The sequence below is a fragment of the Etheostoma cragini genome, chromosome 17, assembly GCF_013103735.1.
Source record: "Etheostoma cragini isolate CJK2018 chromosome 17, CSU_Ecrag_1.0, whole genome shotgun sequence".
Taxonomy (NCBI): Eukaryota; Metazoa; Chordata; class Actinopteri; order Perciformes; family Percidae; genus Etheostoma; species Etheostoma cragini.
In genome coordinates this window covers 2,101,061-2,118,938 of record NC_048423.1, presented here as the reverse complement: position 1 = coordinate 2,118,938, position 17,878 = coordinate 2,101,061, and the positions used below count along the sequence as shown (strand labels likewise).

At 39.2% G+C, this 17,878-nt stretch overlaps 2 protein-coding genes across 9 annotated transcripts in view; one reads left to right on the top strand and one right to left on the bottom strand.

The window, feature by feature from the left end:
• Positions 1 to 82: 82 nt before the first annotated feature.
• On the bottom strand, positions 83 to 13,031 carry LOC117960324 (dual specificity protein phosphatase 19-like). Of its 3 annotated transcripts, XM_034898158.1 has the most exons (6): positions 11,302 to 11,492; positions 10,679 to 10,929; positions 5,390 to 5,436; positions 3,221 to 3,373; positions 359 to 586; positions 83 to 297 (listed from the first exon to the last, which is right to left on the bottom strand). In XM_034898158.1, exons 2-5 carry the CDS (start codon positions 10,902 to 10,904, stop codon positions 404 to 406), a joined length of 609 nt encoding a protein of 202 aa, XP_034754049.1. In that variant the 5' UTR covers positions 10,905 to 10,929; positions 11,302 to 11,492; the 3' UTR covers positions 83 to 297; positions 359 to 403. The 3 variants fall into 3 exon arrangements, with proteins under 3 accessions (XP_034754049.1, XP_034754050.1, XP_034754048.1); XM_034898159.1 differs by lacking the exon at positions 11,302 to 11,492 and adding an exon at positions 12,736 to 13,031 and having other exon boundaries at positions 234 to 586; XM_034898157.1 differs by having other exon boundaries at positions 234 to 586.
• nckap1 (NCK-associated protein 1) overlaps positions 12,133 to 17,878 on the top strand; it is a 33,063-nt gene continuing 27,317 nt past the window's right edge. For 5 of the 6 annotated variants that reach the window (XM_034898116.1, XM_034898115.1, XM_034898114.1 and 2 more), the window contains exon 1: positions 12,133 to 12,466. In XM_034898116.1, coding sequence (XP_034754007.1) covers positions 12,359 to 12,466 — 108 coding nt within the window. In that variant the 5' untranslated portion in view covers positions 12,133 to 12,358. The remainder of the gene's footprint in view (positions 12,467 to 17,878) is intronic. The other variant, XM_034898117.1, reaches the window with a different exon arrangement.

Sequence of the window (17,878 nt, the reverse complement as noted above, 5' to 3'; positions counted from 1 at the left end):
CACTAAGGTCTGTATAAAAGAGACTTCAGATACAGTATTAGGGACCACTAAGGTCTATATAAAAGAGATTTCAGATACCTTTAAATATCTTCCTGCTGCAATCGATATATTTTATTGACATTTTTCTTAGGCTTGATAATAAAACATAATCTTTACAAAAGCAGACAAATAGCATGGTGGTTTTTAAAAATTGTTTATCACAGGTTACAGCTTTTGGTACAACAATATAATAGTGATACTACAAGGTTTTAAACAGAGCCAAAAGAAGAGTGAATATTGAGCTTGCATGTGTAAATAAGAAACCTTTTGTTCATTATATTATATTATGGTCCCATCATATGTAAAATATGTTAATGTATATATGTGTTGTCTTTCAAGTGGACAAAAAATCCTGAATGCAGCTTTAAGGTTTGTAACCCTGTAGTTGCTGGTAGAAGCCGGGGTTAGGGCGAATTGAGGGCCTCGCCACTTTCACCTGGCTGTACGCATCATCAAACGAAAGCCCCTCCCTTAACATCAGGTAGCCAATGACAACGGAGGACGAGCGTGACACGCCCGCGTTACAGTGGACCAGCACCACACCGTCCTATGGACAGAGAAGGGGAGTGTGACAGGAAAACGGAGCGGTTAACGTAAAAGAGAACAGGTCTTCATTACAACCTCTACATTCTCAAGTGGTCACATTAGGAAAAAACAGAGGAAACATTAAGTGTCAGGTCATCGTAATGTTAACCACACAATGATGCAATATAACAACATGACTTGGCAATGAATACATTAAAAAAATAAGCTTTCAAGCGCATTTACCAAATAGGTGTTTGCTGAAGTTAATTACAATTTTTTTTTTTACTCATCCCCAGTTGTACGGTTTTATCTGCTGCAGGTTTAGAGATATCCATCTCTGGGATTTTTGTTGCCGCCCAAAATACAACGTAGTTTGATTGAATTGTTTGTGTTGTGCTTAAAACATTGCACTCATAAAACCAGCTAATGAAACCAAAATTATCTTTCTTTGTCTTATAAGGGAGACACTACAAGCAATTTAGTGGTTTTGGGCTATTTGGCTTCCATAACATATCTTCTTTCAGACTAGTGGAAAGAAAACATGTATTTTACTGAACTTTGTCTATTTGTGTCTGTAGAATTATACTACATTCACCAAAAGTTAGCATTACATCATGCCTCATTTGCATATTTAAACATCAAATCAGAAACCTTGCAATGCATACAAATATTGTCTTAAATGTAAATAATCAACTGGAGAAGTTACGTGGTTATATCTGTCTGGAAACATATTTCCCATATTCACCTGTGGTGTCTCCCCAAATGACAAACATCTTCTAATAAATGAGTGTACTGTTCACTGGTTTGAAACAAAATCAGATAAATTGGTAAAATCACAGCTTGAATAATCATTTCTCAGCATTTTTGTCATTTCTGACTTCCCAAAACCTCTGATAGCAGCATCAGACCGAGCATGTAGAGGAAGGTGAGATGGAATATTACAGTTTTTTACTTTACATGTGCGTGCGTGTGTGTGTTTGTGCGTGTGTGTCAAAATTTGCGATTTGATTAATATTAATGTTGATGTAATTATTTTACTGCCTAGAGTGCCTGGCTGGAAATTAATTTTTGAAATTCCAGCCACATCCTTAGACAATGCGTGCAGGCCCTCGGCTCAGAACTGAAGCTCAGCATATTGACACATTTGTCTCTTTTATTCAACATGGAGCCTCCCATCACAGAATAAAGTCTCTTTTCTGGCTGAGATGGCGCAGAACAGAAACTGTAAGCACATTTCTTGACTTTACATGTCAATTAATAGCCACTGAGGAACAGGAGATTTAAATTAGCTTTGGCTACACATGCCTGCTTTGGTCGCTGTAATTGACATGTTATCACTGTTATCTGTGCTTTCATTTCAAACTATAACCCAATCAGGCCATTCCTCTGGGAAACCTACAATCAAATGAAGCATGAACAGAACACACAGAGAGGCTATACCAAGAAAGAAAGAATGACATCAGTCTTTAATAAGTTTCTATCAATCAAAAAGTTTTCTCTGCTCCTTCATATTATTTGTGCTGGTGTCTGCACTCACGATAGTTACATTTCAGCTCTCGGCTTCGTCCCTTCAGTAAACAACAACAGAAAACTTCAACAAACTGAAAATTGCCTGAGCAAGATAATCCATCAAAGCGAACACGGAGACTTAATTTGGTTTTCTCAGAGTTTCTTGTTTTGCTGTGATTTCATTGCGCTTGAGTTAAGTGTTTTCATATCAGTGCTCACATCACATTATGTTCTGCTTACGGTCAATCTCCTGACACACACAGGAAGAACTGCTCTGCCTGGAAATAATCTTTTAAAACGTTATTACATACAGTACGTGATATGACACAGAGAAAACTAAGTGTAAGCAGAGAAAACGTTGACTTTCCTCATTTAATGACCCCAGCCCCTGCTACTTATTCTGACCACCCACCTCGCCTTTGTGCTGAGTTACAGATAACCGACCGCTGTAGATATATGTAAATGCATCGCAGTGAGGAAGCAGAAAAACTGTGTGCACACACTGACATGTTAAATTAGCCAGCAGAATTGTTTGAGATGGCATTTTTAGGCTACATGAGCCTGCTGAGAAAAGCTATATACCTATAGCTACAGCACCTCTGAAGCTCTCTCCATAATGCGTTGTATCTTAAAGAAAAACTAACGTGTAAAAATGGCAATTCATAGTTTAACGGGAGGGTTATGTGCAGAAACATTTCGAATATGTCAAACCTTTCTTTAAAAAAGTCACATTTTAAATCAGAGACTCTCTTTGCAAACACATATTTTACAATAAAGGTGCTCTAAGCGATGTTGGGTGATATTTGAAGTATGGTCAAACTAAACAGAGGCTAGCTCGCCCCCCCCTCCTCCTCCTCCTCATCCCGTCCCCCCTCCCCCTCCCCATCCCTTCCGCACACTAACTCCCAAACCCCCACCCCCAAATCCTTCTTGTCGGTTATTAGCTGGAACACTGTTTATGTTTGGTGGTGCAGGTTGGTACAGTTTGTGTTTGTTGGTGTTTGTAGACCCTGGACTGTCTACAGAGACCACGTTTTTTATGGTGCGTTCAGGTGACAGGCAGCCAGCGGACAGTGAGGAGATGTTTGCTGTACGTGACAAAAAAATGTGTGACATCGCTTAGAGCACCTTTAATGTGTGGACGTACCTGTTCTCGGGCCTGATCGATGAAGGAGCTGCATTCCCCGACATATGAAGGGATGTCAGTGTCTGGGAGGTCCAGGATCTGTAGCGTCTTATAAATCAATTGATCCGGGAACAGGTTAATCACTCCATAGGCCACATTTAGCACATGAGACACCTGACAGGGAGCAAGAGACATGACACTCCTTGAGCAAACGACCCCTGAGCATTGACTCGTTTTAAAAGCCGTTTCCCGCTTTGGCAAGAGAGATATTCTGTCAGCCATATTGATGACATGACACAACCTGAATGTGACTGAGTGAGAGGTCAGAAAGACAGGGCAAGAAGAGGGTTGGGAGAAAGATTAAAGAGGAAAGAGGGGAGAAAAGGATGGAAAGGGGGGAGACAGCAAAGAAGACAGATGGCTCCAATTCATCCTGCAGTATCCGTCTCCTCTTACTTAAATTTAGCTTACCACAGAGGCTGAATTCTCTCCTCTACATTTGCTTTTGGACTGCATCTAACATCCTTTTGTCCCCCCATAAGTTAAAGGATAAGGCTGGTGATATACTGAGTGCTCTTGCTCTGTGCCATAGAGCTCCATTGTTGCCAAAAATCAATGAGCCCCACTGTTGGCCTGGCCGACATGTTCCTTCATTACCATGAACACACACACACAGTCGTTTACTTTGACTCAATCCCATATACACCGTCCCACTGCACCAAATGTCTTAATCCGCAGCAGAAAATAGTTCCCAACAAATTAACTATTTACTGATGTTTGAGTAACTTTTGTTCAAAACTACATACATTTCCGAGCTGTTTTTTAAAAAGCACCTGGTGGTTGTATGCCTCCACCAGCTAGTCAGGTTGCAGTTTACATCCATGTCTGTCCAGACTCATTTAACACACGTTGTGAATACTTTTAAGGAATTATTTCATCACTAAATTTAGTTTACATGCACACTGGTTATGATGAGGCTTTGGGAAAATGTATAATGTATATGTAGGTAGTTTGACAGGGACTATACTTTCAACAGAAGAGAATTAACTTCAAAACATGCAAAACATAATAAATACTTAAATGTGTTGCATGTCCAGGTTTTTGGGAAACCTCTACACGGTGAGATATTAACACCTTCAGCATGTTTCTGATCATTCTCTGCCATGTTTGCAGGTGCGTTCAAAAATCGAGTTGTGTACTAATTAGTCAGTGAAGCATAACATATCATGATTGATGTGGTAATTTGGGTCCACCTGCTGAAATAAAAGTCGATTCCTGACTTTGGTTATGCAGATGGTGCAATTTTGTGTTGTTGTTCTTTTCATCCCATGGTAAACATTTGACAGATAAAGCTAGATAAGCTAAATCCAGCCCAGTTTAGGGAGCTCAAACTGAGTCCATCCTCAAATGTTCAGTTAAAATAAAAGACAGATTTGGCCAATGTGAAGTAGTCAAAAATAAAACTCTGAAATGTGGACGATATAAGAATAATTGACACGGGCAAATAAATAGTCAGGTTTCTCTACGTTCCATGTAGACATTATACCCTGGATATAATAAAATCCACTCAAAGAGAGACTCAAAAACGTGATTCCACAGGGCACGAGATGTAAATGTATTCATTGTATGTTTCTTGTCTTGAATAGAGATTTGATTGCCCGACAAACTACAGCTTCAACACCATGTTATGTTCTCTTTTACTGCATTGCCAGCAACTGTTTATTAAGTGGTCTGCTGGCAAGAACAGATGCTTTCATAAATGATCCTTTGAGCCCACTGTCATATCTGAGCTTTATTAGCTACTGTATCTGTGGTAAACCCTGGTTGGTTTGGTTATTGGGCGGTCAGGGTTTCATCGCTGAAACAGGAAGTGAAGGTATGCGTAATCTCTCCAATTCATCATCCTGAGACTGCACAGGCAGCAATATGCTCATGGCCGGGAGCAGCCACTGCAGAGAGGAGTAGTCACATTTCTCTGATGTGGAGAAGCCGCGCTGAGACCTACTGTAATCATTTACTCCCTCTACCGAGCTAAATTGTCACTGCATGAGTCATGAAGCTCCTCTGGCCATTGGCTGGCTGTTGCCGAGCCGCAGCACACCTGCACGGCGGCCTCTAATCTCATGTCACTACACATGCGATCAGAGCGAGGCAAGGGCATGCCCGCTCTATTGATCCCTCTGTACTGACCTTAAATCTCTGCAGGGTGTCAAGGTCGTGGGCTGCATCCTGAGAGGCTGAGAAGACAGAAACAGCTTGATGAGAAGACCGAATGGAGGGCATGCCTCTGCTTTCTAAAACTTATCTACTTACAAAAAAAAAAAAGATTTCTGCAGGCTGACAATAATTGCTAAGTTAGAAAATGATCAAATGCTGCACCCCCTACCCTTCACATGAATATTTATCGGCATCTCCATAATTTATTTCTACACGAGACAGACAAAATGTACCATTTAATCTAGCTGTAAAGAACCATCGGTGTTATGGTGATAATGGCAATGCTGCCGATTTAGTTTGGTTGTTTTAAAAAAAGTCAGCTGAAGACATGAAAGGGGAGAGACATGAAGCAAAGGGGCGCGTGTCGGAGTCAAACCCTGGCCCTCCGCGTCTAGGAGTAAAGCTCTACACATGGACGCCCGCTCTAACAACTGAGCTCGCTGGGCACCCTTAGTTTGGTTGTTGTTTGTTTTTGTATTATTTTTTATTTAAATTATTTTTTAACATTTTCCAGGAAACAAAGGACACAACAAGACATAAACAACAACATAATTCACGAGATACCTTAAAGACATTATACAATATAATTGCTGTAGCCATATTCCTGGTAATATCAAGCAGGGAACAACCAGTGTATTAAAAGAATGCAATGAGTCCTCACATAAATACAGAGTTGTTGAAACAGTTCATTCACTGGTGTACAACGTCAGCCGCAGAAAGCAAATACTGCAGGATAAAAACACCTTTATCACTTATTAAGAAAACATTCAGACAGAAGAGCATTTCTGAACAGCTGCAACACGGCGGAGGGAAGATATCCGTCAGCGGAAAGCAACGGTTAAACGGCTTACAGCTACAGAAATAAAGACAGGCAGAGGAATCAGATGATTTGTAGCAGCACTAGACTACGCTTAGAAGCTGCTGATACAAACATTCAATATTATCTACAGCTGCAGAAAGGGAAGTTTATGATTTTCATGAAGAGAGTGAGCAATGGTGTTTTTGTGACTGCAGCCTTTATAACAGCAAGGATGAATTAAAGATGGTCCCATTCCATTTTTGATTCCGATACCTCAACATGCGCATCAGCCGATACCGAGTGCTGATAAGATACCAGCGGATTGTGTTTTAACAGTTGTATACTACTATCCCTGTACGGATGTGATATGATTTCTATCTTTGTTGTACGGCTTGGCTCAGATTTAACTGTTTGTGAAACATAAATAAACTATCCAGTTTGATAGTCAGTCATAACGGGAAAAGAACGTAAATAAACTACTTTAAAGCGCCCATATTCTGCTCATTTTCAGGTTCATAACTGTATTTGGGGTGGTACCAGAATAGGTTTACATGGTTTCATTTTCAAAAAACACCATCTTTTTGTTGAACTGCACATTGTTGCAGATCCTCTTCACCCTGTGTGTTTGGGTCTCTGTTTTAGCTCCAGAGTGAGACTTCTCACTTCTATACTATCTTTGTTTGGATTCACACATGCTCAGTAGCTAAGTAAGATCCCATCAGCTAGAGAACTTTCTGCAGCTTTGGTCAGTCCAAGGCAGGATTAGCTGGGAGACTTCTTCTAGACGAGGGACACATGTGGAATATCTGCAGAACAGGGACAGGAAGTAGTTCTTTTGGAGATTATGATGAACTAGTGTGTGTTGTTGCAGTGTTTTGCAGTTGAGAACAAGCTAGCATGCTGGCGCTAGCAAGTGCTATGGTTAACCAACTGAAGACTGAAGAGACTGAAGGCAGAGGACATCCAGAAACCAGATCTCACTCAAAACACCATGGATAGTCTTCTTCTCAAGTTTGTATGCATGTGGAAGCACCAGAGACACAAAGTAACACCCCAAATCCCAGAAAAGTGTTTTTTTTTATAATATGGGCACTTAAAGTACATTTTCTTCTGGTCTTACGTGGTATCAGATTGGAGCATAAACTCCAGTACTTTCCGATACAGATAGCAGCATTGTAGGCGGTATCGGAGGCGATACTTTCCAATACTGGAATTGGTTTTGGAACATTTCTAGTTTCTAGCAGAGGAAGCGGGATAAAGACTAATGGAGGAAACGAAATGAGACAGACAATACTGCAAGCCAACCTAAGTGACTCCTTCAGCTGAGAAACAGTAGATAATCATTGAAAGAGACAGTTAAAACAGAATGAGCGACAGTCTTTTTCAATTTGTCAAATACTTCTTCATGAATAGCAAGTTCTGGGTAATTCATTATGTGAAAGAGACATATGAAGGCCAGACACCCAGGGTGAATACTCTGCAGCAGCTCACTCCCTACAAAGTAGTAATATTTGCACTCTTTGCAGTAGCCAAGCCACTTCCACATTATACCAATTGCATGGTGTTGAGACGTAAATCTAAATCCAGAGCACAGTGTCTTTGGAAATAGGCCAGCTCTCCAGCCCATATGCCTCATCAGTGTGGAAGGAAAAGATTTAAACTGACACATCTGTGAAGAGATGCAGGGCTGCCAGGATTTTTACAGCATTTATAAACACAAGTGTGACATGGGGACCAAATTCAATCTGCTAAACAGAGGACAGACCTCAGTCATACTGAGTAGCTAATGGTATTAAAGTTCTATTTACATTCTATATTTAGAAACAAAACTATGTTTACAGTAAGTCTGCTCGACAAAACTCTAAGAATGACCTTCTGCCTCTGCATTTATTAACGTTAGAATAACATATCGTCCTTTTCAAATAAACATATATTATATTATATAAAAAATATGTATCTGTATATATGGTGATTTTCAGATGTGGTATTAAATGTTCTTTTGATTCAGAGAATTATTTGGTTGTTTGGTACAATCAGGTTTTTTATTAATATGTGGGGTCTGTACTGTAAGCTTATCTGGCATGGTCATATTTATAAATATGACAAGTTGATAATCATCATTGGCATTTACCAAAGGACGGCAGTATACAGTATAAATATGGATATTAGAGACGGTGAAATCATAGTGCTACAGAGAGCCGAGGGGGCACAAAGTAGACAGGGAGGAAATCCCCTCCAGGCTCACAGGGCACATACACTAATGTGACAACTCGTGAGAAGAGCATCGCAGACAAAAGGCTGGCCGTCAGGTGGAGTGACAACCTTAAATTGGCTTTCAGCAAAGAAGAAAAAAGCAACAAGCTTATTAAAAAAAGTGTCTCCATTGTGTCACTGGCGGAGGATCACAACGACAAAGAGGCATTTCAGTATTAGAGAACACCTGTCAAACGCTCAAAAAGGTGTTTCACTTTGAACCTATCAAAGGCCGGCTGCTGTGTAAGGTGTCACAACAGACAAATTAACAGTTTAATTAGGGCTGCTCCATCATGGAAAATTCATAATCATAATTATTTTAGTCAAAATTCAATTCAAATTCAACAGTTACTCATTGACTTCTGGACAGATGTTGTATTTCGGTGAAGGAGTTAAATCAATAGGGAAAACACCTTGAACTGGGACATTTTGTTGGCTGTTGAACCTTTCCAGTTCCCCTTCAGAACAAAAGACAGATGTGTTTTTCTGCAAAATGTAATGTGCAAAATAATCCTGTTTCTCAATGACTTTGATGTAGACTCACCTCTACCGAGCCTAACAGGTGTAATATTTTATTGATCCCTGCTGAGAAATTCTCTCTCTGAGCCTCTCCTGTGCTGAGGTCAGAGACCAGCAGCAGCTCCAGAAGTGAACAGCACCCCAGAGCTGGGAGGGGATTCAAAGCAAGGACACTTCAGCAGGACGGCCACATGCTGCCATGTGAAGGTGTCAACATGTGTCCTTCACCATGCTCCATAATGTCAACATTAGGGGGCTTTGATTTATAGGGGATAGGAAAGAATAGTTAGTCAGACGTTGTCATACTGAGATTCTAGTTAGAGTATGAGTCTGTCTGTTGTGGGCGGGGCTTAGTTTGGATGGCATCCAGGCTAAAGAATATTACTAAACTATGGACCGTTTGCCAACACTTGACCATGACCACGTGACGACGCCAGAAGAGCAAGCTAAACAGTGTAGTAGATGAGAGGAAAGTGTCATTAGTTTCAATCAGTTTAAAATTAATAACACCAAATAAACTGTAATAATAACAATAATACTATCTTCTTCTTTATGGCTTCTTCTATTGAACGACACGTCGCCGTGCTGTTGTCAGTCGAGGTAGGGCATCTGGTGGTGGCTCACAAAGAGCCGTGTTTGGAGACGTTGCAGGATTGGATAGCGACCCTTACTTTATTCCTCCCTCCATTTTTAGTCATCATATTACTTTATTCATCCAAAAGGGAAAATACCCTTATTACAGCAGCAGTTTTCTAAAGTAAAAAAAAAAAAAATGGACCTCATTAAATTGCAGAGTCTGCCCGACTACACAGGATCTGCACTACTATGTAGTATACTATACAACTGTGTATCCCCCTAATACACTGGTGCTGATCCCAAAGCTTCGAACCCTCATGCTTTCCTCTGGTCAAATTGGGCCATTTTCAGTTAATTATTTTCTCACAAACAATGGGCCGTCAAAATAAGAATGGAAAATGTCAACATTAAAAACATCAAAACATTGAAAAAGTGAACATTGTGGGAAAAAAGCGACACCAAAACTTTTTTTTTCAGGGTGGACGGGAAGACACGACAAGGGTTAAATGTCTGGATGCTTACCAGTTCTTTGTGGCCAACTGGCTTACAGGTATGAGATGCTATGCAATGTTATGTAATGATATGCTACGCTAACGGCGGGGGAAGGTAGTCAGCTAGCTAGACTTTCTGACTAATATGTTGCAGTGGCTGTGTGCAGAGTTTAGCACCGCCCATGATGATTCTGATTGGTTTAAAGAAATGCAATCAAACCAGTAAAATGTTTTCCTCCCAAACCTTAAATGCCATGAGCAGCCAGACCCTCCTTCACAGGGCTGTGGAGGACGGTCTGGCCAAGTAGGACTACGGTTCTTTCCAAGCGACCACAAGGAAAGAACCCTAGTGGTGGGCTTTATTACAGCAGCTACAGATGATGGATCTTTTTCACTTGTTTTCAGAGCCCCTAAGTTATTTATTGCTGTTGGGGTGTAAAGGCCATTTCACACAATATATAAAAAACTGTGTATCCTGGAATGGTTACCAACCGTGCCTTTAAGTAGTACGTTTAGCAGCAGTAGCAGTAGTAGTAGCTACTTGAACTAAGTTATTGCATTAGGAGGCAGTAGCAGTTGGTAACAACAGTATCAAGAAGTATTAGGCTAATGGTTGTTTATTACCCAGCAGTAGGAAGGGTCTAACGACACCAACTTGAAGGTCCAGACTTTTATCTTCTACAAATCCACATCCACCTTCCTCTTCCAGCTCTTCAACCTGCTCATGTCCCTCTCCTCCATCACCCCTCCTCTCCAGCAGCCTCCGGCCTGTCACCGTGGTAACACACGTGCACTGTTTCTTCAGACGGCTTTTGGAGAAGCCCTGAATCTCCTGAGCCAGCGAATGCATCTCACCGGGGTTTGCAGGACGACAGCTGAAAACAAACAAAGACTATTAGTGCTAATATAGTGCTAATATAAAGTGTGTATCCAGTGTTGAAACGTCACAGCCACCAAAACATACCAAATCAGTTATCTTTTTCAGTGCAACAATCATTTCTAATTTTGTAATTTCACCACGCGGTTTTTGTTTTTTAACTATGTCAGTCAAATTACAGTATTTTACAGTTTTATGAAAGCCTGAAAGCTGAACTAAAGTGTACTCAACAGTTCAGAATGTGCAGAATGTAAAATCTTAAATTAAGGTGTTGCATTCACGTAGATGTGCAGTGTTAGTGGGGGTGACATGATTATGTCTGATACTTCACGGAGCTTTATCGTTAAGTTGTCCTGCTTTGTGCACCCACCTGGTGTATTCAATTATACCAAAATCCTGCAAAGAGTCATATCATCCCTGCTTTAAGCATAGATATAGCATTATTACAGCTACAGTAATATAACGCAGGGTAAAAACGTGTGAAAAACACAGCTACGCTAGCAGCAATGAAGGCTTTAACATAGCTGACAGCTGACTCGGAAGCTGCGTCAACAGTGTGATGCGTTCGGGTGTTCACAATAAAATTGTTAATTATTTGGGTTCTGTTTCTTTATTAACAAATCTATCTATCTATCTATCTATCTATCTATCTATCTATCTATCTATCTATCTATCTATCTATCTCTTAGACCAGTGTTTTTCTCCAATTTTGTACCTCCCTTTTTATTAGATTTAGATGTACTTTATTGATCCTAAATTGGGAAATTTCAGTACTAAAGCAGCAGAATATAAGATACATAGGATATAAACAGAATATACAAGAAATTATAATTATTATAGAATCCAAGAATTATTAAAAAAAATAAAGATAAAAAAATACAAAGGAAAGAATGGGTACATGTATATTCAAGTGGTAAATAAAAATGTACACCTACTTAAATAGTATTTATAAAGGTATAAATAACCCGTGTTTGTGCAAGTTGCACTTAGTGCAGTATTGTGATACATATCTCTTTATATAGCCAGGCATTTAGTGAAATATTTGGGGCTGGTAAAGGGGTACATGGATTAAAATATATTTCAAAATGGGTACGTTGTTGAGAGAAGTTGAGAACCACTGAAACAGGCATTTCAGGCTCTGAGGTTTACTATTAACGAGAGTGCCCTGAACGCAACAGCAGCCAGCCTCGTTGTGAAAAGCAGGACAACTCCTCATCCCTGTAACCGAGAATTAAAAAAAAAAAAGGCAGGGAGACGGAGGGGTGGAGTACAGGAAGCTGCTGTCCTCGAATGTCTGAACATGGGCGACATCTAACAACGGCATAAATCACAGCGTCTTTCTTTCTTCCTTTTACGAGCCAAAGGCTGCGGAGATTTGTGATCTTCTTTTTTTTTTTAAAGGAACATTTAACCGAAACAGCGAGAAGATGTCTCGGGGTGTGATCCAGCCCAGCCAGCAGAAACTGGCAGAAAAGCTCACCATCCTCAACGACCGAGGCATCGGGATGTTGACCCGTGTTTACAATATCAAAAAGGTTCGCACACACACACAGTTAAATCCTCATTAACCACATACAATTTGTTAATATATTCGTTAACAATATGTAGAGATTATTTGCACCTGCGCCCCCACACGAGTGTCAATATTAACGTTGGAGACGGTATGAATGCTTGATTAACGAGCCCTGACTGTTGATGTATGGTTAGCTAACGCTAGCTAGATTAATGCAACGCTAACGTTACCCCTGGTATTTTGTATATTAGCCACTGTTAAGCATGTACATTTAAACAGGTAAATATGTACCTGTTTTATCCTAAATGTGTCCCCTTAGCAACCCTGGGAACAAGCACTGCTAATCACAGGCTGTCGCGTTAGCTTGCGGTAAAGTGGCCCATCTGTTTTACAATGTAAACGGATTTCCAGTTGTATTAAAGACACGTTGTACACCTAATGTGAAGAGCATAGTACATGTCTGTCAATTACAATACAACTGAATCTGTGAAAGTAAGCTCCCCTCGGGAGATATCGGCAAAGCTGGAGGCCTGCAGTAACGTTAAGAGCTAGCTAACGTCGGTTGGTAATGGCGGCGTCTGCTAGCTAAGCTAACCACCGCTAAGCTAACCACTGTTTAGCTAACCACCGCTAAGCTAACTACGCTAAGCTGCTGGCAATCGGGCGTCGTCTCTGCTCCACCAAAACACGAAGCACCCCAAAACACGGCTGCAGTCTGATGCTAATCCCCTTGTATATACTTTAGTGTTTTATTTTCCCCTAAAGCTGGCAGCTGACGTTAGAAACATTTTGATTGCGGACTAAATTGTAAGAAAATGAAGCAAAAGTTACAAGCAAGTCTGCTTATTGTCTTTTAATAATGGAAACCCATGACCACCAATGTGATGAAAAAACATCTTTTAAGTAAGAAAATAAGAAACTTTATCAAAATAATGGGGAGTTTTCTCAAAATATACTAAGTCATTTTTTTGAGATACTATTTTGGAAAACGTTCTCATTATTTTTAGGTTGTAAGTTATTATTTTTAACATAGGCTTCTAAGTCATTTTGAGATATGCTAACGCAATATTTTGAGGTACTAAGTCATTATATTTTATATACTAAATAATATATACTATATTATATATAAGTCAGTATATATATATATATATATATATATATATATATATATATATATATACACACACATATATGTCAAAATAATGACTTGAGAAAAGTCATTATTATTATTTCGAGACACTATCTCCTTATTTTGAGATACTTTATTAAGATTTTGAGACACTATCTCCTTATTTTGAGATACTATCTCATTATGATGACTTACAGGATCTTAGTTTCACATCATTGGCGGAAATGGCCTTCCATAGTCGTTTGATTAATCATTAAAGTAGCTGAATATATTATTAAAACAAAACAGAAAGGAAAGAAGCCATCTTTCTTTGAGCACCCTAGCATTATCTAGCAGGTGTTTTACTCACTTCATGTGGAAAACATGATGGACTTGTCAGGTCATTATTGAATTTGCCGTCTGCAGCTTAATACTTGACCATTTTCAAAGATTGTTCCCATTGGTCACTTGGAAACAAAAACATAGGAAAATAGGATCCAGGTTGAAAGAAGAAAGAAAAACATTAATGGGTAAACTATTTTTCTCAGCACAAAAATATAGCATTTTATATTTAAAGCCCCTCTCAGGGACATAAACATGACATCTACTGCATCAGTACTATAGACACAGTAGTATAAGAACATATAACATGTATTTAATGTTACTAACTTTTAACTTTGTTGCTTAAGAATTACACCAAGTGTGTGTGTGTGTGTGTGTGTGTGTGTGTGTGTGTGTGTGTGTGTGTGTGTGTGTGGGAGGGAAAGAGTAGTGGGTCTGTTTGTGTGCGACGAGCCTTTGTGCCTGGGTATGTATGATGAAAAGAAAAAAAAAGACAGAGAGAGAGAGAGAGAAAGAGGTCAGTCATATCTTAACAAAGTTTTAGTTAAAGTAGACATTGAACTGTCTGAAAGCCTATACTGTTTCCTATCTATTGCCATGTGAGTTGTCTTAAACTGTTCAGAAGTTAATTCAAAAGTACGTAGTCTAACAATGATGTTGGTTTATTTATCACCAGATAATTTGATTCTCACCTCAAATGTGAGATAACTTGAATCAGCAGAAAACACAATAGTAAAATGTTAACTTTTTACTTTCCATGGTTGACAAACCAGTGTTTTTATTCACTGTGGTCGTAAGACAGTATGAGCAGTCAGACACAATCACCGAGATTCTGCTGCTGATTACTCTTCTTAGTACGCCCTCCCTTTCCTTCCTTCCTTCCTTCCTCCTTCCTTCCTTTTTCTTTCTGTCTGTCCCATCATCTTCATATCTATCCTGATCTGCCTCACCATAAGGTTAATATGAAAACATCCACCATGAAATGCTGTTCATGTTTTGTTGTTTTTTTTTCCATCCCAAAAGTAGAAATTAAAGAACCGGGACAGTAATCTGTGCTACGATCAGTGGGCTGACTCTGTTCCCCTCAAAAGCAACTTGAAGACAAGTTTAACCTTTTTACTTCTTAAATTCCAACAGAAATTACCTCCTAAGTTGTCTCTTATTTAATCAGTGGAATAATTGTGGAGTAATTAATTATATTTCTAAATGAAACCACAGGTGACCGACTTGGTTGTTTGGTTTCTACCTTTTGGGAGAGAGCCATTCATGCTCACTAATGGTAATATTATCATCTAAAATCGCAGCAATGGTCTGATACCTTTTTTACACATGTTAACTCATTACACACACCATTGACTAGCTGCAGAAAACCTTACATTCCTTTCCTAAAAGTTTCTGTAACAGTCCCCTAAAATAATCCTGGCTGAGTGACATTTTAGTTTTTGTTTGCTGTGCTGATCTTTTTGCCAGTGGACCTTCTAACATCATATGTTGTCTTGCACACAGCGCTTACAAGGTACTCATTTTCCTTAACCTTGCTTACACCCCTGCAATCCCCATAGTTTCCTAAACTAATGGGCAGTTAGGTAAAAATATACGTTTTTAAATGCTTCAATACTACAGTAAAACAAAGACTGCCCCTGTGTGTAAGGAGTCAACTTACACACAGTGAAATCTTTTTAGCAGCTAGGCTAAATGCTCTTTTTCCACCAGCGACACAATCTACTGTAGAAGGGACGCAACAAAATGAGAAAACCTGTAAAGTATAAAGCAGTTTTGGTGTAAAAGCCATGCTGCAGAAATCCCCCCCCCCCTTTGTAAAGCTTTAAAAATGTTTTTAATGATCATTTTATGCTGAATTTTGACTTTTGTCAGTTTGAAATGATTTCAAAAGAACCAATAAGTCAATGACCAAACCCCTCTGGCACAGATTGTCAGGGAATTTTAGAATTTCAAATACATTTGCTCTTAGCTATAATAATTATATTTGGCTTGCATATTGGTTAATTGAAGTCAGTTAATATGGCCTATTTATGTTTTTAAACAATACCGATAGTTTTGTTTTTCAATGGTGCAGTGGTGTGTGTGAGATCAGGACTTTTCTTCTTCTACTGGCTGTGTGCTGCCAACATTTCCCACTGCTTCATGCTGCTCATCTTACAGCAGCGGTTTTCCGATCAACAAAATCTCTCTCTCTCTCTTTTTGTTGCCCAGAACACACTGGAAAGTGTAGCCTACGGTGGCTCCGAGGGGACAGTAGCTGCAGTCACACATGAGTAAATACCTACTGGGAAAATCATTTAATGAAGAGCACCCCTAATTGCTAGGGGCATTTTTACCCCATAGTCTTAATTTCAAGGGCATTTTATGAGCTGTTAAGGGCAAATTGCCCAAGACCTCCGTACATGTCTCAAGGTCTACAGGGCATGTTCCCCTGGGAAAAGTGCACTTCAAATTGCATTGTTTCAGATTTCTATTTATTCTGTTTGATTTTAAGAGGAAAAACTCAGTCAGGGTGGCCGGTGCAGTCATCCCAGACAGAAAGGGGTCAAATGTGTAACACTTGTTCCGATTTTGATAAATTGCGTTCAAAAGACTCCATGTGGGTAAAATATGACTGGATTGTAAATAACTCACCCATTTATTCTCGCTGTCTTGTTTTCCTAAACTGTTCTTGTTCCTCCTTTTTGTTCTACTTCCAAAGAAGACACTCAACAGATAAGAAAACGGGCCCATCCAAAATGTGCAGATAATCATGTATTTTAAGTGTAACGCTTCATTTAAATCATCAAATTATGCCAACAACCTGGTCATTGTCCAAAGTAACAGAAGTGGCCAACATCACTTTTTAAGTAACAAGGAAAAAAATGATTAAAACAAAGTTTGACCTGAAGCACTTCATCATGTGAATCACAACGTCCAATTTAATTTGACTTAAAGTAACTGTCTATTCCTAGAAAACAATTGGATTGATTTAACTTCCTCACCATGGGTTGTAATCACCCATTTGGGGTCTGGGATTTATTTATTTATTTATTTATTTTTATACACTTCATTTGTACGTTCTCTTATTCTCTATTTTACAAATAACCATAGAAAAACCATCCCAACAAGAGAAGGACAAAGACCCAAAATCAACCTGATGGACGAAAGATATTAAAAAATAAAGAAATAAAGAAATAAGTGCACCTAACATTCCTTATTACAGGACTGGGGGCTGTGGTTTGGATTGCCAAGATTTACTGTTTATACCCAAACACTTAGTACCAATCTGATGCATGTTATATAATAATAAATAAGCCCATGTAGTGTACCGGTGATTGCAGTTGCAAAAAAAACAGACAGTGGGAACATCGAATTAATAAAGAAGCTGCGTTTGATGTAGATTTATCACATATGGCCAACACGCCATCCACTAAGTAAGCTCACTATCAGGGCTGCACAATTAATCACTATTGTATTAAAATCTCAATATGGACTAGTGCAATATCCAAATCGCAGGGGGGGACGCAGTATTTGTTAATGGCGAGTATGTGGTCCTGCCGAGACATCCTATCCTACAGACAAAGACAAACCTCTTGGTTTGGTACAGATCCTCGCAAAAATCACACTATAATTATTTTTATTTATTTTAATTATATTGATACAAAAATGATAATTCCCTCCAATATCGTGAATCATTTTGCAATATTAGTCAAAAATAGTCACACTTGGATATTTTCCTCCTATCGTGCAGCCCCAGTCACCCTCGGTTACGGTGGATTGGATCCTATTGGTTCATTTCCAGTTGCCGATCTTTAAGATTAGCCCACCAAATACTGTTTTAGTTTTTAGGTTGGTACTCGTATCAGGTGATGGTCTGATGGCGATATATCTGCCAATACTTTTATATATATATATGTATATATATGTATACAGTGGGTACGGAAAGTATTCAGACCCCTTTAAATTTTTCACTCTTTGTTTCATTGCAGCCATTTTCCA

Excerpts from the sequence above, each read along its gene's own strand:
- LOC117960324 (XM_034898159.1), bottom strand. The coding sequence starts at position 10,904 with ATGCATTCGCTGGCTCAGGAGATTCAGGGCTTCTCCAAAAGCCGTCTG. Across the intron at positions 3,374-5,389 it reads ACACCCTGCAGAGATTTAAG|GTGTCTCATGTGCTAAATGT; the intron begins GTCAGTACAGAG and ends GCTCCCTGTCAG. Across the intron at positions 587-3,220 it reads TCGATCAGGCCCGAGAACAG|GACGGTGTGGTGCTGGTCCA; the intron begins GTACGTCCACAC and ends CTCTGTCCATAG.